Below are 26,292 nucleotides of genomic sequence, written 5' to 3' on the forward strand. Positions count from 1 at the left end.
AAAACTGTTACCTTTGTCAAAAAAAAAAAAGTGCTCAATTTTTTCAAAAAGTGTTTATTTCAAAAAAAAAAGTGTTTCACCAAAGATTTTGGGAGAAAATAAGAGCTTCTAGGAGCAGCAGAAGCTGTTTTTCAAAAGCTAAGAAAAAAGTAGATTTTCCGCAAAAGAACTTTTTTGAAAAGCATTTTTGAGATAAATACACTTACCCTCCCCAGACCCCACTTGGTGGGAATATACTGGGTATGTTGTTGTTGTTGTTGATTTTTGAGATAAATACACTTCGAAATATTTCTAAAAAGCTTGGCCAAACACTAATTACTATTCAAAAGTGCCTTTTAAATTTATTGGCCAAACACAAACTGCTTATTAGCAAAAGTACTTTTTTTGAAAAACACTTTTGAAAATAAGCTAATTTTAGAAGTTTGGCCAAACAAGCTATAAGTGTCTTTACATGTTTGAGAGATTGAGATTATGATGCTGATTCTAGAAAAGTTGATCAGAGGAAAGTATAATAATCAGCGTTAAGAAGATAACATCCTCAATCAGAAAACTAAGTGAGACAAAAACCATTAACGAGCTGGATGTATTTCAAAGGAAACAAGCACCTGAAGAACATATGGAGGACTATCCCTGCTTTTTTTGGACAATATTCAGAAAGAAACTTGAGTGCTTTTATGGCAAAGATATTCACATCCAGATGTTGAATTAGATGTTTGTCCAATTTAGCTACGTGACAGTAATCTGATGGATATATTTGATAAGGACACATTGCTAGATTTAGTACACTCATTGCAGACTGAGCTTCATTGTGCTATTTTATCATCTGCATCTCAGTGCTGGAACTTTTGGTGAACAAAATTGTTTCCTTTTTCCAAGTAAGAATAATAATAAAACCTTTCACAATAAATTGCTTATTTTTTGCAAAAAAACAAACTCTTCAATTCAACTTTAACAGCAAGTCTTTCTTGATGAAAATGGAAATTGTATTATCATTTCGCAATGAGTACTTTCAGATAAATGGTCTTTCCCCTACAATCCCTCTCAAAAAGTTCATAAATCTGAGGGAGGAGGATGAGCAGGTTGTAAAGAGTATTCTAGAACATAAATTTGCTATAGCAATTTTACTTGAAAATAAGGTCTACTTATGGAAAAGATTTGGTAGATAACTACCATCGGAAAAGAAGTTAGCATACAACTTTTTCATTTCTTTTCTTTTTTATGATTTCTGCCCAGTTTGCACGCACCTTGACTTTTCCACTGGGTACTTACTACCTCCACCAGCACAGGTACCGGATGACTATGTCCACTAAGGCTTAGGCAAATAGGATGAAATCACCTTACAATTTTGGCTCTGCTGAGATTTGCCTCGTGGTTCACAACATTTTCATTTCATGAAAGCAAAGGCCATTCACAGATTCTTTTTGATAGCCAAGAAATCTCCACGAGTCGGTGGAACACAGTCCGAAACTTGATAGATATGGGGATCATCCATGTACCCTTCTCCACTTAGAAACTAGACTTTTGCCTGTGATAGGGTTCAAACCCGTGACGTGCGCCTAGCCCGCACATCATGTTGTTGTGCTCTTATTACCAGACCCTTCCCTAAGGCAGCAATCGACAGATAATAACTGCACTCCAATCTAGAATTATAAAGGTAGAGAACCAGCTTAGTAATTTATGTGAAGTTCACCTAGATGAACTTCCAATAGCTGGTTCCAGGTTCAATCAAAAGGGTGATTGCAGTAGGTTGACGGCTAGCATAAAAATAGCGAAATTATAATGGATCTTTATAGAAATTGATAGAGAGGATTCATATAGTCAACTCAACTAGCTTGGAAAGGCGGCATAATTATTATTCTTGTAAAGGATAATTTTACTAACGTAGTGTTTCACAAACGGTAAACTTGTCAGAATCAACAAAGTGCTTCACGAATAGAATTTGATAAGACTTTTCTACTCCTTAATTAAGAGGAAAGCCATCATAAACACATAATAAAAACTCCTTACGAACGTAACCTCTGCATTACCAAAGTTTGGCGAATAGAATATAGTTAGCTACATTCCTGTCCAGCTAAATTGAACATAAAAGGGTCTTTAAGGGAAAGACAAGATAGCTTAAAAGTTAGAAACACCAGGAAACATTGCCACAGAACTAAAATTATATAGCCAGCACCTAACAATAAACATATGGAAGCACCATAACTATTGATTTAAAAGTTAATGAAGATATATAAAATTATTGAATAAAACAAAGATATAAATTTATGAATCTACCAGTTTATGCATACCTCAGAAAGGACCTTGAGCATCTGATCAATGTACCAAATTTTCTCAGGGGAGAACCTAGTTTACCATAAGCAGTTGTAAGCACGAGAAGCATTTGAAGAGAACCAAGTTCAGGAAAGTTAAGTAATCATATTACAACACAAGAATCCCCTTGGGGACACAACCAGAAAAATCAACAGAGAGAAAAACAGGAAATAGCAAAGTAATAACCGGAAGATCTATTTTCAGAATATTCAGAAGCAGGAGTTTTCTTTGATTATAAAATTAAGAGATGATGTGTTTGACACTTATTCAGTATTGACTTACTTTTCCACAATGGAATATATCTTGGCAGTCAGATCCCCCTTAAACTCTGGATCGCTTACTTTCAGATGTTCAGTTAACTCCTTGGTCAATGGCTTCACATTGGTGTCGTTTACTAATAGATACACTAGGTCAAGGGCTCTTTTACGAATTGATGGATCGGTGTCCTGAAAATTAGATAAGCACATAAGTGGCAACAGAAATGATAAATATGAAAAATTTGAAAAAAGATGTTATACATTTGCATTTCAACTCGAGAAGCCATGTAATGACAGAAGTACAACGGCATACCCAACATAATCCCACAAGTAGGGTTTGGGGAGGGTAGTGTGTACGCATACCTTAGTAGAGGTTGTTTCCAACAGACCCTCAGCTTAGGTAAAAGCAATATCGAACAGTTCAGACAAAAAAAAAAACATAACGGAAATGAAGAAGCCAAGACAAAAATGCTAAAGAAAGCCCGACAACGCACACTACGAAAGTAATACGAAAATCAAAATCCAAGAAACATCCAATTTTAAAAGAAATAAATAACAAGAAACTACCAAAAAAAATACTATGAGTACTAGTATGGAAGAATAAGAGAGCCAACTCTCAACTACCTGACCTCTACCCTAATCAGTACCCTCCATAACCTCCTATCTAAGGTCATGCCCTCGATAAGTTGAAGATGTGTCATGTCCTGTCAAATCACCTCTCCAATACTTCTTGGACCTACCTCTACCTTTTTTCTGACCATCCATTGCCAACCTCTCACATTGCCGCACTAGGGCATCCGTGCATCTCCTCTTTACATGTCTAAACCAACTCAACCTAGCTTTTTGCATCTTATCCTCAATCAAGGTCACTCCCACCGCCTTGAAAAGGGACGACCCGGTTCATACCTACTCCGTAGGTGTCGGGGAGAGGGGGGACCACTCCGGGCCTGACCTACGTGCCCTCACCCCAGCTTCGCTGGAGGGGCGTTTCGAACCCCCGACCCTGGCACACCACGGTAAGCAAGCTTACCGCTGAGCCAAATTCTAATTTTATCTCTCTTAGTATGACTACGCATTCATCTCAGCATCCTCATTTCAGTAACTTTCATCTTCTGGCGTGGGAGTTCTTGACAGGCCAACACTCTGTTTCATGCAATATAGCTGGTTTGTAGGAGTTTTTGACGGGCCAACACTCTGTTTCGTACAATATAGCTAGTCTAACCACCACTTGGTAGAACTTACCATTAAGTTTTGGTGGCATCTTCTTATCAGAAAAGACTCTAGATATGATTATCCAATTCATCCTGCACCAATACAATGAGTGACATTCTCATACTCTTTGTATAATAGATCCAAAATACTTGAAACTTCTTCTCCGATGGATAGCTTGTGCATAAGGCATCACCTTCATATCCTCTTCCTAAACTTGCACTTCAAGTATTTTGTCTTGGTCTTGCTCAACCTAAACCCTTTAAAGGTCGTTTAGCAGAGTGCATTAGAAAAAATAATGCATGTGTTAGCTTATGTAATACTAGTATCTTGTTTGGTAATACAATCTATTAGGTATTAAGTGTGTATAACTTATACATGGAAATCCATGGTATTAGTATTGCAATGAGTTATAATGCATGCATTAGCATAATTAAAGACACAATTGCCCCTCACAACATTTTCCACATTCTTTCCACCATATTTTTGAAGAGTATTTTTGTAAATAATTACTTTTTAAAAAAATATACGCAATGCATTTTATTTTTAATACACCAAACCAAACACTTCATAAGAAATTATGCAAACCGTAACTAATACCAATATTACTAATGCACGCACTGCTAAATCACCATATTTTGCACTATTTTTATACATCCTGCCAAACGAACCCTTAGACTCCAGATTTGCCTCCAAGCTTCAAGCTTAGCGTTAACTCCGTCGCAAGTCTCGTCGCTCAGGACTATATCATCCACAGATAACATATACCAAGGCCTTGCACCTTGAATTTGCGAAGTCAATTAATCAATCACCAAGGCAGATAAAAATAGGCTAAGAGTTGATCCCTAGTACAACCTCATGTCCTTAATCGCCCTAATGTGCTCCATAGGAACGCCTTTAGCCTCCAAACACCTCCATAGAACCTCTCTCGAGACTGTCATAAGCATTTTATAGGTCGATGAATACCATGTGAAGGTTCCTTTTCCACTCCCTCTGCTACTCCACAGTCCCTTAACTAGACGAATAGCTACTATAGTAGAATGCTCCGGCATATAATGACGGAAGTACCATCATGAAAAGATTCCATTAATAATGTATATATGTACGTGGTATACATTCCCCTCCAAAACTATTAAGACAGATCTTATAGAGCTTGAGTACTGCATTTCAAGAGCGCAAATCATGAAAAGTGCTGGCTAGCAGAATTTTAAACATACGTTGAAGGTGTATTATGTAGGAGGTACTCCAAATGAGAGTAAAAGAACACTGATTGAAGAAGAGGAAAAATGAGAAGCAGAAAATGGTTATGGTTTATGATAAGAAAAAATAAAATATAAAGGTAATATACCTTCACGCATTCCAAAATTGTTGCCCGATGTCTTTGTACTGCTTGACTATCTACAGCTATAGCTCTCATCAGCATGTTCAAGGCGACATATCTGACATAATTGAACCTCGATAAAATGAAAAACATATTGCAGAAGAATAGAAGTAATTAAGCAGCCAAAATAAATGTGGCATTCAATATACAGAAGGAAACCCCATTTCCCTCCCTCCCTCCAAAAGATGAGAAAACAAATAAGAAAAATTAAACAGGTATCATTATTGGGATTTTTGTACAGTCAGGAGCATCTGAAGGTGGCAATAAAGGTAAGCCAACTAACAGCATGAAGATTTTTGTGCTGAACTTCCATGCAGGTTGCAGTCAGATGCACATAATACCAAAACCAGGGATGTTTTGAAACAAAAGCATGTCGTACTTTGATTGCACATAATTACAGTGTGGTGGAAGAAGTGGGAGCTGGCAGAGGCCTTGTCCCCCTCCTTCGTGTGTATCACCAAAGAGTTCTCATTTCACCATTGAGTAGTTTTAACCCATTTATGTCAGGAACGCACGAAGAAAATTACTGGCTTCATTTCATTTTATACATGTTATCCAACCACTCATGGAGTTAAGATTTTGATTTAATTTAAAAACTACATTAGTGATAGTGTGAAAAAAAACTTAAAACTGAAGTTAAAGTTTTTTTGATAGCGAAACTGAAGTTAAAGTTAGTAGAACATCACTTTGAAGTTTAAACGTTGAGTAGTTTGATAAATCTGTATTCTTATCTATCGTGGAAGTTTTATAGAAAAGGAACCGTGACAAACATTTTGGAACATGCCAAAATGAGAAGAATGTCATTAATCTGAACAGAATTTAGTATATTTTCTTTGAGTTCCTTACTCCAGCTCTCGAAACATCCAACACTTGGACGATTTCATAATTCTTACTTGTCTCATGCAGGCAACTGACTAACGCGTGCCTCATTGCCCATGCATTCTAAATCGAATTGAGTGGTAAAAAACAATAGATGGAATTGGCAAGAAGATACATTAATTAGTAAGGAAAACATTATGGATGAATTTTTTAATTTCTTACATATATTTTAAATTTGTTCTTCATTTCCCTTTTTAACTGAAGCCCATGCTTTAACAGCACTCTGCGCTTAAAGCCCCAATATACCTGGAGCACTTTTTACAGCTTTTAGCCAATGACAACACTGGTCACCTCATATTTTTTCTTTATATTTTAAAGATGTATTACTATCTGTTTAGAGAAACATCATAATTATACATACAGATGACACTAAGTACGACATGAATAGAACAACCATAATCGAATAGTACTCTATACAAACCCAAATTAACTGCAACTGCCAAAATACATATCAAGTCATGCCACTTTAATATTTTATTCACCATTCCTCAAACTCTTCCACTAACTAAATAAACTTCCTTGACACTAATCTTGGGTGATAATCCATTGTCACTCTTGTCCACTGCTGCTATAGCACTTCAAATTCTAAGCACTGGGTAGATGCTAATTTTGTTCTTACATGTTTTACTTTTAATTCTTTTATTGTTGTGCTTGTTACCATCTTTCAAACTCAAAGTACAAGATTTAAGTGTCAACTAGAACCAAATTTGGTGTGATTTTCAAGATAAAACCCTAGGTGCCTGCAATTCTTTGTGCATATCAAATATCAAAATCCTTAAAAGTAGATTAAATTACTCTAATATTTGTACCTAAAAAAAAACTTAACACGGATTATTAGTTGCACCCCTAAACTATTCGTAGTCTTAATCTCCCCCATCCCCCACCCCACCCCACCCCCAAAAAAAAAAAAAACTTGAAAATTTAATATATTCTACTCCTTTGATGCTGACATGGATAGGTGCGTGAGAATGAAGAGAAATCGAAAAATCAGCTTCCAGGAGGCTATGCTTCAACCATTAATTTGTGCACAGTTATATACAATGGCTTATTTATTACAATTGTTTGTTCGTGGCGTTTTGGTGATGTATATGATTTCGAATAGCTAGTTTATAGTATTACCTTGTGGGAGTCTTATTTCCTTTACTATCTAGCGGTGTGACATTCCTTTTATGGTTTGTTTTTATGTTTTTTGTTGGGTATACTATTATCTATATTGAGACGGGGTCTATCGGAAAAAGCCTCTCTACTTCATCTGAGGTACTGGTATGGACTGCGTACACTTTACCCTCCCCAGACCCCACCACTTTGTGGTAATACACTGGGTATGTTGTTTCTGTTGTCACACCCTTTTTTTAACCAAAAATAATTAATTTTAAGTTTCAAAAGGGTTTTTATTATTAAGTGACAAAAGATGAAAATGGTGTATGATAAGACGGGGTAAAAATGATAAAAAAATAATTTTTGGAAGGACAAAATTACGTGTCTACAGTTGTTAGTTTCTTCTTTCTATAGAATGCATATTTTACCTTCGTTTTCCGTTGTTCCAACTGTATATCTTTCTTTTTGGGTCTAAATTTGTGTTTAAAAAAAAAAACTTGGCTAGAACTCTATTTTAGCCAAATAAAAAAGTTCTAGCTAAAATAAAGGAGTACCAATGGTGTATTTCCTGTTATCTTTTCTTTACACGCATTAGCTATTTATTTCAACTGTACTTTTGTTTTCGGATCAAATCAATTAAAAGAAGTTGACCACAGGTCCAGTATTTTGTCCAATAAAAAAGTTATATCAAAAACAATGACGTTGCATCTTAATTAGATGCAATTTCTATTTATTTCAACTGGGTATTCTTCTTTTTTGACAAAATCATCCTTGTCTAAAGCTTCATTATATTTAAACAGTTAAAAGTTTGAGCCAAAATAATAAATTTCAACTGTTGTATTTCTCTTTATATCTTTTTTAAGATGCAATGACTCTTTGTTTCAACTGTGTATCTCTTTTTTGTAGGCCAATTTTGTAAAACGTTAACTGGAACTACATCACTTTTAGCAAAATAAAAATATTTAGCCTAAATAAGTGAGTTCTAGTCAAATTTTTTTACATTTTTAACCAGAAAAAGATGATCTAAAAAAGTAATGAATTTCAAAAGGCAAAAGAAACATGACATTGCAGAAAATCCACATGTCATGCAACTAATAATTCGTGCCAAATTTAAGGGATTAATTAGATTTTCTGCCAATTTGTAACTATAGGTTTGGTGCAAATTATTTTTCTAGTACCACTCTTGATGTAAAACCAATAGAATCATAACACAAGACCTTGCACATTCAAGGTTTGTGAAAAGCAAAGAAATAACGCATACCACTCGTTTGCAAAATATCTGAAAACCCAAGTGGAGGGTGTTCAGGAAGAAGTCACATATTGAAGGTGCACAAACTTTGAAAATGATTGATTCAGTTTCAACCAAAGAATATTCTAAGGTGATTTTATAAGACACAAAAAACGAGTCGCAACAAATTGGAAGATTACACCAACAAATATTATGAAGAAAATTTAACTAGATGAATGAAGATGACCTGATATTATTGTCACGGTTGGACAAAAATCTTCCCAAAATATTAATAGCGAGCACACGTAAACCACCATTATCTTCAATGCTCATGATAGTTTCAACACATTCATAGAGAATAGCATTGCCTGCATTTTTGTTTGACTCGGTCTTCGTTGCCACCTAAAAGTTAATCTAAAATTGTTAGGAGAATGAATAAAAAAATGCTATATTTCACTTTACATAATAAGTTCCCTGATGAGTAGCGAATTCCAATGCTTCTTATTCATACAGTTATAGTAGTTTTAGTGATGGTACATAGTCCAACTTACCACAAATTAGTTATCAAATAGCAGCAGGGGAAAAAAAAAAAGACAATTTTCTGAGATTGTTGTATTTGCTAAGATGGTTGTGTTAATCAGTCTCTGAACTGTGAATAAACTTATCGTGATGCATATGCTTAACACAACCATTTACTAGTAAAGCTTCGTTCAGTTTCCTCGTCAAGGATCCGCATAGTAACATTTCCAAATAAAGATAGCTAGCCCAGCAGGGTGATTGTGAGTATTAATAAAGATTTCGATGAGATCAAGGAACAAAACGAAATGAAACGAGCCGTGATACCCAATGTACTTAAAGTAACTATATACACTTGTTCTTTATATTTGACTATAAGCAAACATTCATCAAGTAAAACTATACTTTGCTTTCTTTATCCATGACTATAAGTAACCATATATCAACAACTATAATCCACCTATCTTGTACAGACATGGAAAAAACACATTCTTCTATCTTTACAGCTTACGGAGGACATGACCCTTGATAGGAAGGTATGGAGAACGCGGATTAGGGTAGAGGGTTAGGGGGTGGGAGTGCGGCGATAACAATAGGGGAGCGTTTTTTATTTGTGTCGGAAGTTTCTTGTTCGTGGTGTTGAGTAATGTTTATGGTTTCGGATAGATAGTTTTTAGCATTATCTTGTGGCTCTAGTATTATCTTATGGCTAGCGGTGTTAGTTTATTTTGCATACTATACAAGTTTATATGCATTTATGTTTTGTGTTTGTTATATTGTTATTGGTTCTAAGCCGGGGGTCTATCGGAAACAGACTCTCTACTTCACCTGAGGTAGTGGTATGGCTTGCGCACACTCTACCCTCCCCAAACCCCACTATGTGAGAATACACTGGGTATGTTGTTGTTGTTGTTCTATCTTTAGAGACAAATCAAGGGAATGGAAAATTATAACGCAAGATTCGATAGTGAACTGCCAAAATATGGACAAAACATGCCTATGATGAAAGCATTCCTAAAAAACTCAAAACTGTACAACATTCATGTCATTCACATATGCTTCAATAGACCACTGAGCTATAACTGACCTGAGCAAGAATGTCATTCATGGAATCACTAGCATCAGCATCGCCTTGGCCCAAAACACGTAAGATCTTGAGCAATCTTATATGAAGAAAAGGGTCTATAATGCCGGAAATGTCATATTCAGGTGCATACGGGCTGTTGGCAACATCCTTTAGAACTTTGACTAAGCCATCTGTACATTTCTATAACCACCGATGAGCGGAAACAAAAGAAAAAAAAAATGTAAATGCCCAGTTGAACTGAAATAAACATTTAAATCTTGTCTATCTCGTAATTCAAATGTGCATTTAAATTCAAACAACAGAATATTTCAAACATAATGTTTATATTACAATCCAACATGTTCATTCCTTAAGATATTTTAACACCAATATGCCTCCTCTTTTACATCATATTGTCCCACCTCCTGTCTTTTCACCCCAATCAATCATGGCACAAGTGAATTTAAGAAATTACCTGTGCAAGTTTAGTCATTCTTTTCAGTTGAAATATCAAAAAAGAAAGTCAGAGGTTTAGAAAGGAAGAATCAGAACGAAAGATTGGTCAAGATCCTAATAATGTTCTTCGGCCAATAAAAGTAGAGGCAGATTATCGAATCTAACTTAACAGGTTCGATAGAATTAAAACTTTCTGGAGAGCAGAAATCTCAGCAAAAAATACTGCATTAATATTGCAAACTCAAAGTTACAACAAGCAAGAAAAGAAGATAATAGATGATCAAGCATTTCTGCTTCATAACATGTGCATGGAACGAAATCAGCATGGAAATGTGGCCCATTATGCTCTTTTTTATGCATTTGGAACAGAAGGGTTGGAGGATGTATCAAAGCAATGAGGAAGAGCTTAAAGAGATTTAAGAGTTCTTATTGTTTCATATGCACTTTCAGCATAAAGAAAGAATACCTTTCTTGCATGGGTAGCTGGGTAGGCTTGACAGGAGAATGACCATAGCCTACGTAGCCCAAATGAACTTGGGAGTCATTTGGTTGTTGGTTAGAGTTATGCAGGTATTAGTTATGCACAAATTAGTTATGTAGGGCTCAGTTATGCAACATTGAGTTAGCCATGTATTAGTTGTTCCATTTTCTATCCTACATAAGATAATGCATAGATTATATTACAACTTATACATGTATTAGTTATGCGAGATTCCAAATTGTCAACTAAACACCATGTTTATTTTTTTTTAGGGGGAGGGAGGGGGGGGGGGGGACTGGTAACTTGTATATTCCTCAAAAAACAATACTGAAACTGAGTTGATCAGTATTTACAACATGTACTTCAAATCCTGCTATCTCTTCCTAAATTGAGTCTAGTACATCAATTATGGAGATAGTATCATTTGAATATATCTGATTACACCAAAAAAATAGTAGCATGAGACAATTTAATTTAACTTTTTGCATACTATTCTCTATGCCATCAAAAATCCTAGAGTTCCTCTCCTTCCATATTGCCCACCATATGCTAGTAGGGGCAATTCTCTATCTGTCTCTACTCTTTGCCTGCTTCCCTGCTTCCTCCCAACTTTGGATTGCTTCTATGATCTTGGCAGGCATGCTCCATGATAAACCCTTAAGATTCAAGAATAACCTCCATAGTTGACCGGTGATTTTGCAGTGTAGAAAAAGATGATTAACAGTCTCCGCATCTTCCCCACAAAAGAAACATCTAGAACATAATGGTATCCCCCTTCTCATTAAGTTGTCTTGAGTCAATACAGCTTCTTTGGCTAGCAACTAGACAAAACAAGTCACTTTCAATGGGATTTTTGACTTCCCGATTCCTTTCCATGGCCAGTGACTTCGTGGTTGGTTGGGGTGGTTCAACCAGGTGTATGCACTACTCACCTTAAAGTTGCCCTTCTTTGCCTTTCACTTTCCACCTGAGAATGTCTTGACTCCCTTCTAGTCCATTAAATTGCTTAATGGTGTTGAAGAAATCTGCTACCCTCTGAATCTCCCAGTCATTTATTTGTCTTCTAAAGTTAAAGTTCTGCCCTTGATAAGTCCAGTGGTCTGCTATGGACTTCAGTTGGTGAAATACTAGAGAGTATACACCAGGAAACAAAACATCTAGCCTACCTACTTCATGCCAAACATCCTTCCAGAAATTTGTTTTCTCTCCATTCCCTCCATTCCCCACTTTGATCATTGTATTGCCTTAAACTCAAGCCAGAAAGCTCTGATGGATCTCCATACACTGACCCCATATGGCGTCGTCACCTCTTTGGTCATCCAGTTGTCTTCCTCCAAATATTTTGCCTTAACGACATCTTTCCAGTAGGTCAATTCTTCATTAGTGAATCTCCATAGCCATTTCATTCTAAGGGCTTTGTTCTGTATCATCAAATTCTTTATTCCCAGTCCTCCATATTTCTTTCCCGCTATCACAGCATCCCATTTAACCAAATTGTATCCTTTTCTCTCACTATTTCCTTGCCAGAGAAATTTTCTTCTAGTTTTATCCAACCTGTTGCTGACCCTCTTGAGGGAATTGGGAATATTGATACCATGTAGGTTGGTAGTAGTGAATCAAGAACCGAGTTAATCAGGGTCAATATGCCACCTCTGGAGAGATATTAGGATTTCCATCTTGCTAGCTTCATTTTGCATTTCTCCACCACTTCATTCCAGATAAATCTAACTGTGATTTAGCCCCCAAAGCCATCCAAAGATATGATGTAGGCAATGCTCCAGTTTCCCTCCTAAAACAGCATTTAAAACTTCCATGTTGTGTATATTATTAAAAGGATAAAGGTAGCTTTTCCTCCAATTAATGTGTAGACCAGAGAACCTTCAAAAAACACTAGGATCACCCTCAACATCTTTAGTTGGCCTACATTAGCATCACACAATATCAAGGCATCATCAGCATATTGTAGATGAGTGACTTCCACATTATCTCCTCCAAGTCTGTTGACCTCAAAAAAACCTTTGAGCCATCCCCTTACTCTAGCTGATTTGATCATATTGCTCAGACCTTCCATAGCGAGTAGAAAAAGAAAAAAAGACAAGGGATTCCTTGTCTCAGCCCCCGCTGTGCACTAAAGAAACTAACAGGAGATCCATTTATAAGTACCGAGAATCTCACAGTAGTGATACAATGTTTGATCCAGTGTTTAATCCACTGAATCCACTTCATCCCGAATCCCATTCTCCACTATGTAAAGGAATGAACTGGGTATTTTTGTGCCCTATCTTCTCTGGCGACTCTGTTCTCAGTTCGTGAAGATTCTGACTGTACCTCTACTCTCACTTGACACTCCACCCATATCGGAAAGTGGTATACTACTCCATTTTTGGAGATCGAAATTTATTTAGGAATGTTTCATCCATCATTTGCAAACAGAATTCTTGCCCATATCATGTGATTTTTTTAGTTCTGTTTCCTCCTCCGTGGCCACCCAACCTCCGCATAGGTTCCTAATTTCTTGAAATACTCTTCCTGACCAGAGATGAAGAGGGATTCCGACAATTCTGATCCAAGTTTCCTTCTTCAAAGAATTGTTGAGGAGACAGCCCACCACCATTCCAGATTAACAACAACAACAACAACAAACCCAGTGTATTCCCACCTAGTGAGGTCTGGGGGGGGTAAGATGTACGCAGTCCATACCTCTACCTCTGATGAAGTAGAAAGGCTGTTTCCGATAGACCCCCGGCTCAAGGCACGAGATACCACACAAACACATAGTGCAGCACAGAAGCAGATTACATAACATAAATACGGCACCCATAAGTAATAGAAAGCAGAGGAAAGCAGGGAAAAGCACACAGATTCGTAATACAACATGGAACATGGAACACGGAACACGGAATCATGACAAGAATAAAACCCCCACCAAGTAATTCCCTACACTTGCGACCCCCACCATTCCAGATTGAATCTTTGATTTCTCCAGTTCCACTGCCCTTGGAGAGTTTGCTCAGCCATGTTTATGTTGGGGAACTCGAATAGAAACATACCTCCATACATTTCATAGATGTCAACTCCGAATGACTTCTTCCAAAGTGTTGACAACCATATTCTTATCTCAGACAATGTTGGCTTTTCCTTCTTTCCTCCTTCCAGACCTACTAGGCATCTTTTCAGAAGCCCATTCTCATGGTCTTCTGCATGTGTGAGGGACTTCAATATTGCTAGCATTGTTCGTAATCTCTACCTCCCTTAAAGCCTTTGATTGACATTTACTATCCTTAACTGCTTTTGCATAAGGGCAGTTGGCTTCAGTTACTCTAGGTGGTTCCGCCAATTGCATTCTCTTATAGCCTTTAATGAACGTTTCGATTTTAAATGCAATGTCGTACCATCCTGCATTCACGGCTAGTTCCGGGATGACCAGTACAAACCTACCCCATTTATCAATGGAAGTGATACTTACAAATCTTCCATGTTCATTATGTTTCCAAGTACAGAAATCTTGTGCCTCTCTATCTGCAATTTCCATCTTTTGATATTCTTCTGATCACTGGAAGCTTCTTTGGGAGTGAAACAGATCCATTCCATGGTTTTGCTGATCATGGAAGATCTCCTCATCATCTTTCTACACCTTTCAACCCATTCAAACCACACAGAGCTGTTAGTACTCCACTTAGTGATGTCGAAAGACTTAAAACCAGCATTGAATTAGATCCTATTATCACCCATTGCGAATTCTGAAAGGTCTGAATTTGGAAAAAACTATCATGTAAGGTAATAGTGAAGAAAAGTTGATGAAAGAAAGGAAAGGGAGATGAAGATTCCTGTCAGTAACTACCGGAAAAAGAGGGATCCCCCACCCTCACCCCTAGGAAGTAGAGGAGAGAGTTGCCTCGGGGAAAGTGCCTGGGAGCATTTCAAATTTTGAATCTGGAACTTCGGAGACTATATCAACCAAACACCATATTTGGTGTTTTCAATTTTATACATAGCAAAAACTGCTACCAAACATTGTACAAGTTATACTTCATGAATAAGTCACCTACGGACCAGCAACCGAACAACGCCTTATAGTTTAGGAACCATTTTAAAAAATTAATAAAATGATAATTTATCAAACAAAATATCCTTGGAGAACATCTTCCGCTTTTTTCGTTTTACCTTCATGGTTGTACTTTAACGGTTATACCTGGTTCACACACCAAATCAGATTGTTATCCTTTGGGGTTACCAACATAAATGTCATGCTCTAAACAAGTACATAGAGTAAGGCCACGGAAGCGAAAATCTTATACTAATCAGAATATCTTTCACCCCCCTATTTTTCCCCTTTATATTTTCCCCCTTTTTTGTGGTTGACTGGGGGTCTTAGGTTATCACCATAGTTGTCAGTGCATATATTCCCATCAATTTTGATTATCATGTCTTTTTCTTTTCGGCCCAGGTTCCTGAAGTTAATTTAACAAGATCAGATCCCCATACTGGATTTGGGAAGAACTATAGGAAGAGAAAGTGCTGGTTTTTACTCCCTCCGTTCCTAAATACTTGTCATACTTTTTGTTTGCACGCCCCTTAAGAAACTATGTATTTTTACCATAATACCCTTATTTAATTTCTTTAATCATCTCTCTTTTGATTAGTGAAAGTGTGATCTCTATTCAATAAATGAAAAGTGTGCTAAGGGTAACATAGGAAGAACATACTCAACTATGTCTTGATTTCTAAAATGACAAGTATTGTGGAACATCTATTTTTGGTAAGGATGACACATATTTAGGAACGGGGGGCGTAGATAACTTTGTATTTAGAGTTGTGCACCAGTTAAATGAAGATGTGTTCCTTTTTTAACAACAGTTTCTAAGAACTGCACTCAAGAGCAGAATGTCACAAAAATGGAGAAAGAACAAGCAGTACCAAGGTAACAGATTTCCTAGTAACAGAATGTACAAGTAGCAAAAGATAATGCTGCCCATGTTCAACTTACCTTTCTAAAATAGTCAAGGGCCTCTGTACTAACTTTACATAGATCTGCACAAAGCTGGACACCAGTGATGAGGACTCCATGGTGCTTTTCTTTTAGCAAGGCAGCTACAGGGTTTACAAAGTTTTCGGCAAGATCTGGTACCTTCTTTATAATTCTTATAGAGCAAAGTGCTGCCTACAGTAGACCAGTAGACCAAAGTAGAGTGAATAAATGTTGGTAACAACCATACGTAAGTGTAGGAACAAAGACACATTAGAGCACTAGTACTTAAATACACAGAAGAGAATACTTAAAGAACAATGGATTACCTTGAATTATATGCATAAGTCAATCATGTTGAAAAGAGGCCACAGAAAAAAAGGAAGAGTAATAAAGTAGAATAGGAGACCAAGAGGATTGATTTTCTTGTATGGCAAACCCCACCCATAACCAAATCCCCCTTCTCCACCCTCCTATGCAGGACTCAAACGTCCAACCTCAAGGTTGCAGGTAGAAGTTCCTTTCACTGGGCCAGAGACGGACCTACATGATAGTAAGGGGGTGCACGGGCAGCCAGTAGCCTTGAGAAAAACTTTGTGTATATATACTGTATATATTCATAAATGTATCAAGGACCACTTAAATATTTTTCCATGGCCCCCTGAAACACAGGACTGGTAGATAAGCTGGCTGTGTACCAGGCAATGCTCTTCCCTTTTCATGTGTGATCTAGGTTCGAAACCCACTGCAGCATTCAGTTCTTTGTTTTTCGTTCTCTTTTATTTTTCCAACTTCAACATTAATTCCTCCCTAGTGGTCAATTAGTTTACTTTTTCTCCTTTATCTTTTATGACTTAGATGAAATTTATTTACACATTCTCAATTTTATTATAAGAGTCAAGTCCCTTCCAACTTTGAACAATATGTACTCTTCCCTCTTATCTTATGCAATATTTATTTACCTAAAAACATTTTCACTTCTCCTAATAATACCTTTTTTATATTATATATAATATTTTGTTTTGTATCTATGTGTTCCACCTAATTTGATTAAGGTTATATCATCTTATAATAGATTTTACTTTAACTTCATTAACATCAACTCTATTTTAATTGTCTTTTAATATAATGTCGATTAAGTATGTATTTGTGAATCTCTCTGTGGGTTTGTATGTCTCTGCCTATCATGTATATGAACTTTTGAGTTTTGATTGAATGATTGTCATTAATGAAATATTTTCGAAGTCATAATTTAAAATTTACTGAAATATAAAGACAACCTTCTAGGAAGTTATTAAAAACTCTACCTCTATGTTATTATATTAATAATTTTTCTGTTGAATATACATTTACAAAGTTCTCACACTTTTATTTTCATTTGTATAAATAGCTTTTTGAGTTTTAATTGTCATTACTAAAAAAAAATTATGCAAGAAAATTAATGTTATTCTAATTTTCTAAGTTTGTGTTATTCTTTTGCAAATTCCTTCCTTTAAATTAAAAGCCCCAGACCAACTTCTCTGTTTACCTCCACTTGTGAGTTGATACTGGATATATTGTTGTAGACCAGCTTCTCTCTCCCCTAATAAGAAAATACATATTCTGTTGCCTTCACAATCACTTCAGCAACATAGCAAGGTATCCATCAATTATGATTCGGCCAACCCAGAGTCTTAGACTTCTCTTCAATTTTTTGACTGCTGAATATTACCTTAATCTTCATTGTATTTGAGTGTGTTGTTTTATATTTTTGAATATTAGAAATTTTGAAGTTTAAAATAGACTTATCAAACCTCTCCCATAGCACCCATTTTGCAAAGAAATCTCTAAAATTTTCTCATTATAAAAAAAGTTTGTTGTTATTCGGAGTATAAATGTAACAACAACAACAACAACAACAACAACAAACCCAGTGTATTCTCACTTAGTGGGGTCTGGGGGGGGTAAGATGTACGCAGTCCATACCTCTACCTCTGATGAAGTAGAAAGGCTGTTTCCGAAAGACCCCCGGCTCAAGGCACAAGATATCGCACAAACACATAGTAACGCCCAGGGTTTTTGGTCCTTCAAATTTTTCTGAGTTTTGAGCTCCCTGCCTTGACTACAACTCTCCCTACGAGTCGTAGGGTGTCTTGACGAGTCATGTGACCCTAGTCGTAAGGTGTCCAGAAAGTGGTGTTGAAGTTACTGTCCTGGGTACGACTTGAGGGTGCTGGTCATACTGACTCATGACGAGTCATTGAGACGAGTCGTACCCAAATCATGTAAGTTTTTTTTTTTGTTAGAGGAAAAGGTAACTGTATATTCACAAAATTTCATCATCCAAACAATGATGAAAATAAGCACTTACATCCCGTAGGGCAAAAACCAGAATGCCACGGGAACTAATCTGTAGAGCTTTACAATTTCCCTATAAAATCAACAAAAAGTTCTGTATCCCCCACCATATCTTGCTTACACCAAAAATATAGAAGACTAAGACAGTTCATTTTGATCTTTTGAATATTGTTTCTTTTATCTTCAAAGCATCTTGCATTTCTCTCCTTCCACAATGTCTACCAGATGCTTGCAGGAATCAATTCCCACCAGTCCTCTTCTGATTCTCTTCTTCCAATCTCTTTCCAGCAGTCCATCATACTCTTAGTAGTTTTGGGAACCACCCAACTCACTCCAAGTATACACAAGAACATGTTCCACAGATTTGCAGCTATTTTACAGTGCAAAAACAGATGACTATTTATTTCAGCATCCTGATCACACATAAAACATCTTGAGCAAATTTGTCTACCTCTTCTCTGTATTACTTCATGAGTCAAACAAGCTTTCCTGCAAACTAACCACACAAAACAGGAAACTTTCATGGGGATTTTGACTCTCCAGATCAGATTCCAAGGCCAATTCCTAATCTGTAGTTGACCAGTAATCCTCCCCCAATAGCATGACTTCACAGTGAAAGCACCCTTGTTGTGCAGTTTCCACACTGGTCTATCAGGTGTATTAGTAATTCCGTTGAAATAATTTATCACCAAAAGCAAATCTGCAACTCTTTAAACCTCCCAATCATTTAAGGCCCTTCTAAAGTTGAAGTTCCAACCTTGTGTGCTCCACATCTGAGCTATAGTGACCCTAGCATGTTGACTGAGAAGGAATAGATCAGGGAAGAGAGATTTCAAGATCCTTTCACCTATCCAATGTTCATTCCAGAACTCAATCTTCATGCCATTACCCACCTTGAGTTGAATATTTTCTTGACATTGGGGCCACAGTCTCCGAATAGTCTTTGGAACACTACAACCAAAATTTCCTAGGGCATCTTCAGTGATCCACTGACTTTGAAGTCTATATTTCTCAATGATGATTCTTTTCCATAAAGGCATATCCTCAGCACAGAACCTCCATAACCATTTTTGCAAGAGGCAAGAGTTTTGGAGACTGAGGTTCTTAATACCTAATCCCCCCCGCTTCTTGTGAAGTGTTACAACTTCCCATTTTACAAGATTGTAACCTTTTTGCTCCTTGTTTCCATCCCACAAAAAAGTTCTTCTGGACAAATTTATTCTCTTCTCAATACTCTTCGGTATAGGAAATAAGTTCATCATATACGAAGGAAGGGAATCCAACACAGATTTGACTAATGTTAATCTCCCTCCTAAGGACAAATATTGACTTTTCCATCATGTCAATCTCCTACCACATATCTCTAGCACTTCTCCCCAGACCTCCATTTCTTTGTTCTTTGCACCCAGGGGCATCCCTAGATACTTTGTGGGTAGCGCAGCTACCTGGCATCCAAGATTACTTGCTAATATCTCAATATTATCAACTTATTTACTGGGTAAAGACAACTCTTTTGCCAATTAACATGAAGACCAGAAATGCCTTCAAAAATAGTGAGGAGAGCCCTAATATGTCTCATCTGTGATACTTCAGCTTCACAAAATATTAATGAGTCATCTGCATACAACAGATGTCTGACTCCCCTTTCATCTTCTCTACATCCCTGCAACTGAGCTTGGAAGCCCTTTAACGAACCATTTTCCCTTGCCCTCCTGATCATGAGGTTGAGCCCCTCCATTACTAAGATAAACAAAAAAGGTGATAAACGATCCCTCTGCCTCAACCCCCTTTCGGAAGAAAGAAGCCTTCATTTCTGTCGTTTATAATCAGTGAGAACTTTACATTACAGATGCAGAAACGTATCTAGTTGACCTATTTTCTACCAAAACCCATGTCTTTCAACACCTTCAATAGAAATCGAAACTTCCAGTTGACATGGTCACATGCCTCCTCTAGGCCAAGTTTGCATAAGATTCCTAGATGGAATCCACTAATTCTTTGGCTAAGAGAGCAGCATCCGTGATCTGTCTAACTTTTAGAAAAGCCATTTGGTGTTTATTTACTAGTTTCCCTATAACTGATTTCAATCTTTCCGTAATAAGCTTGGAAAGTATCTTGTAGACACTCCCAGTCAGAAATTCTTAAGCTCCTCAGCTCCAGCTTTCTTCGGTATTAAAGCTATGAAGGTGGCATTGGAAGACCTTTCAAATAACTCTTTCTGATGGAAATTATGAACAGTTTCCAATAGATCCACCTTCACAGTGTCCCAACAAACCTTGAAGAAACTCATTGTCAATCCATCTGGGCCCGGAGCTTTGTCTCGATTGCATTGCTTGATTACATTCAACATCTCTTCTTCCGTGAAAAGTCTTTGAAGCCAATCTTGTTCCTCCTATGATATGGTTGGGCAATCTATCATGTCAAAACCTGGTCTCCAACTTTCTGGCTCTGAGTAAAGTCTTTTATAAAACTCAACCATAGTAGTCTTAATTTCATCAGGTTATACAATTTCTTCTCCTCTAACCACTAATCTGTCAATAGTGTTAAATCTTCTATGAGCAGTTGCTATTTTTTTTTTGGAAGAATGGCATGATTCTGCTCTTTGTATGAGTGGGTCACTATGAGCCGTAAGGAGATGTTACGAGTCGTTATGTGTAATAGTAGGGTGTCCAGTGTAAGTCCCAATATGAGTTCTGTGTTGATTACGACTAGAACCTATGAGTCGTAGGTTCCCATTACGATTCTTGTGGCTGAGTGGTAAGGTCAGCAGTGTAGGGTACCTTGGTAGTACAGCCTTGGTTCTCGTGGTGACGAGTCGTAAGGAGCGGCTACGAGTCAGTGGTTGACCCGTAGTCAAAGGCGGTACTTTTTCAGCTTTTAATTTAAGGGCATTCCGAACATTTCCCCTTTTACTCAAATTGATACCCACGACTTATAACCCCTTTAGGGTGTTATTAACACTCAGAAACTAATCCAAGTAACTTCTCAAACAATCCAAAGGCTCTCTAAGTTCCCTCAAGCAAGCCAAGCTAGGGTTTCATAAAGTTAGTCATCTAAGGGCTCAAGGGTCAAATTCTCTCCAAATTTCTTGGTGTTTAAGGCATGTTACTCTTCCCTCATTGTTAATTTTGTAAAAACATGTGATTGAAAGTATTGTTCATGAGATATTTATGATGGTTTTGAAATAAGGGTTGGGAGTTTTGAATGCTTATTTTTGAACAATGTTTTCCCATGGTTTACATATGATCATTCATGTTTTAATTATGGTTTTGAACTTGTGGGTGCTTGGGTATGGTGAATGAACTAGGGAATTGTGAATTTCCCAAACTTGTGACTTTTGAAGTGGTTATGACCCAACCCCATGATGTGAAATTGGTTTTTAATTATGAGAAATGTGGATATTTGCAAAATTGAACTAGTCTTGAACTAATGCATGATATAAAGAGGTATTTAAAAGCACAATGGTATGATTTAGTGAACAAAGAGAGTCGATGTTTCCCCCACCCTGTATTGATGAACAAAGGGAGTTGTTCTCCCCAAGTTAATGGAAATTGTTTTGGAATGATGTTATTACCTTGCAAGTGTAGTTGGTATGACGATATCAACAATGTATGTCTTAATGTGAAGTATGGTTCAATGATGGGAATGTGTGATACTTGTTTTAATTGGGCTCTAATGAGGGTTGTGTAGCTGAGTCCTGAAAGTGGAGGTCTGAGTGACCGATACTGGAAACCATGTTTGCCGACGCGAGGGTCAAAGTGATCGGGGAGGTTCAAGTCCCCCTCATTATTATTTCATAATTAGGGAGGTTCGAGTCCCCCCGTAAATCGTTATATGCTCGGGTGCTTAAGTCACCTTAGTCTATGTTGGGAGGTTTGAGTCCCCCAAGTGCATATATATGAGATTATTCTCCGGTTTGTGCGGCTACACGCGAGGTGAGAGATGGGGCCCATATAGCCCGTGATTACATGCTATGACGGTTGAGCCATACGATCCAGGCTAAAGTTTTAAGTGCATGTTAAACCTTGTTCCCAACCCTGGCATGTGAAGTATATATGTATATGCATTTGATTCTGTGCATTGGTTTGAATGATTTTAAGTTGTTGATCATGACATTATGTTATCCTTATCCCTGTGTTACATCCTACCGTTCACCCTGCTAACCGTCTTCGGACGTTGTATCCCCATGCGATGCAGGAATTGGTCATACTTCTACTCCTCCTACTCAGTGATTAGGATCCGAGATCAGCTCGTAAGTTGACATTGAAGTGGTGAGCTTTCATACATCGAAAGTCTATATGTCATGTTTCGTTCTTTTACTTCTCAAATTGTTCAGACTTGTTTTGGCTATAGTCGGGGGCATGTCCCGACTTTATTGATATTCAGTTTTGGTTATTGTAGAAGGCTTTGTTTAGACTACAATGGTTATTGGGTGGTGTCGGTCGGTCGTTTGGCCGGTCGTCGGTGGTTGGTCATGGACATGCATTAAAACTTTCTTAAGTTATTGCACGCTATCTTGTTATATGTTCGAAATCATCTGACTTCGGGGTGTGTTGTGTTTGGGTTGGTTAGGTGCAGGGGGTGATCTCCGGTCCACGTGGGACTTGAGATACCCGTCACTGCCAGGCCCTGGTTCGGGTCGTGACAATAAAAGTGTCTCGAATTCAAGTACGATGGATGACTTATTTTTGTCACATTAATATCAAATTAATGATTCGATAATATTAAACTTTTAGATAAGAAGTTATCATAATAATTAAGCTTTCAAATGATTACATGCTGTACTTTGGCACTAGTAATTAGCATATTTAAAGACAAAGGTGCCCCTGTTGTGCTCAAATCCTAGATTTGCCTCTGCATTGGGCTACTCCTCCCTTAGTGGAACCCAAGATGATAGTTCAAGGAAATTTTGATGGTTGATTATGGAAAGTAATCATATAAATGCAGGGTTTCCAAAAGGATCAAATGAGATATGCCAACGGACCTAATGGCAATAGCTACTCTTGAAACAGTGTGTTGTCCACATTGGTGACTCCACTAAGCAAAAGTAATCTGAATCTGTGTTTCCCCCATATTTAACTTGATTGTGGAGTCAATTTTCTGTTCAGCGATCAACATCAAGCAGGAACATTTAATTGCCTAGGATAAGTTCTCATCCATATATATTGCAATTCCTACATGGAGTTTGATGACAGCTCAGGGATAACACAATATTTCACCATCTAGGATTGCATAAAGGAAGGCTTTCATTATAAAGCCTCCATCTCAACATTTTACTAAACCAGCAATCTCTGATCTGAAGGACAGTCTCCATATTATTGCTGGTCAAGGAAAAGCCACCTTCTAATAACAAATCCTGAAATTCCTGATAAATTTCTTGTTTCTCACACACAGATTGACTCACACATCTCACAAACATCATAATAAAATTGAGCAACTTCACTCTTTCTAACCCAACATACGGAAATTCATATTAAGCTATCAGTGTTTCCACACATGCACAAAAGATTTTGTCCTTTTAACTCACCCTCCGCCCAGTTCTGTACAGAGGGACCTCAACTTTAATTTCATCAATGAATTCCTTAAGAAATTAATATTTAATGAGTTTGTGCGGGAAAAGTTAATCCCACAGAATTTCACACTTTTGGAATGGAACTTAAACAATTCAAAAGAAAAACTTTTATCTGTTAGCAAGAGATATAAGACTTACCTTCTTTCGGATATTAGGATCTCTAAACTGAAGCAACCTTTCAATTTCAGGTGCTAAATCACGTGCCATTTCTGCAGAACAAATGTTTCCCAAGGCGCAAAGTGCAAGTCCAACAATATATTGGTTTGTGTGATTAAGATCTCTATTAAAAGTTAAGACATCTCAAAAAATCAAATTTCATTTTCCAAACAAACAGATAAGCAATAGCTTTTTCTCTTTTTTGAGGATAAATCAACTGGCAACAGCTTATGAATTTTAATTATTTTTTAAAAGAAACAGAAAAGAAGATATGATAACCCCTTCTCCAGTAATTCTTTCTTTAATCATTTTGATTTAATCCAATAAATTCAAGTGACTTCAACTAATGTAGAGAAAGAAAGAAATTAAAGAGAGACCACCATAAAGCAGTGAGTCTGAAATGGATACTGTTTTATAGAATTTGTAACCAACATGAGAACTTCCTGTCTTTCATCAAGCAGCAACATTAGTCCAAGATATCCTATTCGTTTCTCTGGAAATCCCGGAGATGCAATTAACTTCAAGCATTCCATTTGACCGAAATGGGTCGGGTAACCAAGCATGTGAATAAACATTAGTTTTGCAAGATTACGATGTCTATAGGCTGGATCATTTTCACTGATTGAAGCTCTAATAGCAGCACACTCCTTTCTTACTACACCACGCTCTTCTGCTGCAGTTTTGCAAGCACGGATAGCCCGAATCATGTCCCTGCATTGGAACAATAAGGGTACATAATCATCTTTATCACAACTACGCATCCTTACATAGCATGAACTAAGCATCTTTGGTAAACTAAACAGAATCTAACACAGAAACATAGCATCAGCATCCTTACACACTTTTTCTTTTTTCCTGAGGGAATGGATTAGGATGGGGCAAAGAAAATGATTACGTCAATCAGTAGCTAAGGAGAAATCTTATTTCATAGAAAAATATTGCAATGCAGGTAATTCCTGTTTCTTAAACGCTTAATGTGAAAATAAAGTAATCCTTAATGAGTTACACCTCTTAGGATCCATCCACTCATCAGAAACAATTCCAAAACTAAATAAAGAGAAATAATAGCAGTTCTGTTCTATATCAGAAGCATCATGCTGCTAAATAAAGTGAAAGAATAACAGCTCTACACTATATCAGATGAAACGTAAAGCATCATGCTGCTATAAGACAAGGCTGCAGAGGCACCAACAAAGCTGTAAAACCATCACTTCAGAGGAAACTGAAACGATATGTATAACTGTTACATGTGACCTGGAATATATTGAAAACAAAACACATTTAAATCAAACCAAACTACACTAAAAAGTTTTCTTTTTTATATTTCAAAAGGAAAACACTTTAGTTTAGCTTGGTTTGATTTAAAATTAACTTACTTTCCAACTACCAACCCTTGTGAAAACTAATGGGGGTCCAAAAGAAGCTATCAAACTGCTAACTTGGACAAAACTGAAACCACAAGTTTCAGAATTATGTTTAGACAGCACAACAACAACAACTACGCCTCAATTCCAAAGTAGTTCAAGTAAGCTATATGAATCATCATTATCCATCATGCATCATGCTCAACAATTTTTCTTTTAAGACAAACTAGGTGTTCTATAAGAGCTGAGGTTCTCTACATATTTTCAGAAAATGCAATGAATCATTCAATCAACAAATCAAATCCTAAACACAATCTAGAAAAATAAATTCGCTGAATTTTTTAGTGTTCTGAACAAAAATAAAAATCCAAATTGAGCTTATAAAAGCATAAAATAAAGTTGAAAGAGTTCAATTGCATATGCCCAACTGATAAACTCGTTCAAAATTGTCTGGATACGCCAAACACTGCCAAGCTTTTGCAGCCAAGAACTAGTAGCATGCTTCAGTGTGGAAAAGAATAACCAATCACAGACTCATGAAACAATTTTTCTTTTTCTTCTTTTGATAACTGTGGTGTCCGGGGCAGTTTTCAAACACCTAGACTAAATCCACGGGATACTTTCCACCTCTCACCAGCAACAACAATCAGGCAACTAGACAAGGCTAGGACAAATTGGAAAAAATATAGGTTTTCATAACTTTGAATCTCTAGATTACATTAAGCAAATCCTTACATCTGAAAGATATTCCTTCATAAATAATAGCCTCAATTTTCATACTTATTAGCCGTATTTTATATTAGCAACCAACAATTTCTTCAAAGCGCCATACTAAATACAAAGGTTATGGAAAATCCTAAAATCATAACAAACGACCATGTCCACACTCTCACTTCTAAGACCAAGTCATCGAGGAAAAGGAGAAACTAGCTCTTAGAGAAGCCACCGCCAAAGGGTTTGAATAATATGTCAACAGGATATGAAGCAACATGAAAAAAGAAACAGACAACATGACA

The 26,292-nt window shown here is 37.0% G+C and overlaps 1 protein-coding gene across 4 annotated transcripts in view; it reads right to left on the bottom strand.

Moving 5' to 3' along the window:
* LOC107870633 (AP-1 complex subunit gamma-2) overlaps positions 1 to 26,292 on the bottom strand; it is a 43,398-nt gene that overhangs the window by 15,612 nt on the left and 1,494 nt on the right. For all 4 annotated transcript variants that reach the window (XM_016717221.2, XM_016717220.2, XM_047413112.1 and 1 more), the window contains exons 2-9: positions 24,321 to 24,623; positions 23,895 to 24,036; positions 15,869 to 16,042; positions 9,966 to 10,145; positions 8,610 to 8,764; positions 5,125 to 5,215; positions 2,593 to 2,756; positions 2,289 to 2,343 (exon numbers count right to left, since the gene is read on the bottom strand). In XM_016717221.2, the coding sequence (XP_016572707.1) occupies positions 2,289 to 2,343; positions 2,593 to 2,756; positions 5,125 to 5,215; positions 8,610 to 8,764; positions 9,966 to 10,145; positions 15,869 to 16,042; positions 23,895 to 24,036; positions 24,321 to 24,623 (1,264 nt within the window). The remainder of the gene's footprint in view (positions 1 to 2,288; positions 2,344 to 2,592; positions 2,757 to 5,124; positions 5,216 to 8,609; positions 8,765 to 9,965; positions 10,146 to 15,868; positions 16,043 to 23,894; positions 24,037 to 24,320; positions 24,624 to 26,292) is intronic.

The sequence above is a fragment of the Capsicum annuum genome, chromosome 5 (assembly GCF_002878395.1).
Source record: "Capsicum annuum cultivar UCD-10X-F1 chromosome 5, UCD10Xv1.1, whole genome shotgun sequence".
Classification (NCBI taxonomy): domain Eukaryota; kingdom Viridiplantae; phylum Streptophyta; class Magnoliopsida; order Solanales; family Solanaceae; genus Capsicum; species Capsicum annuum.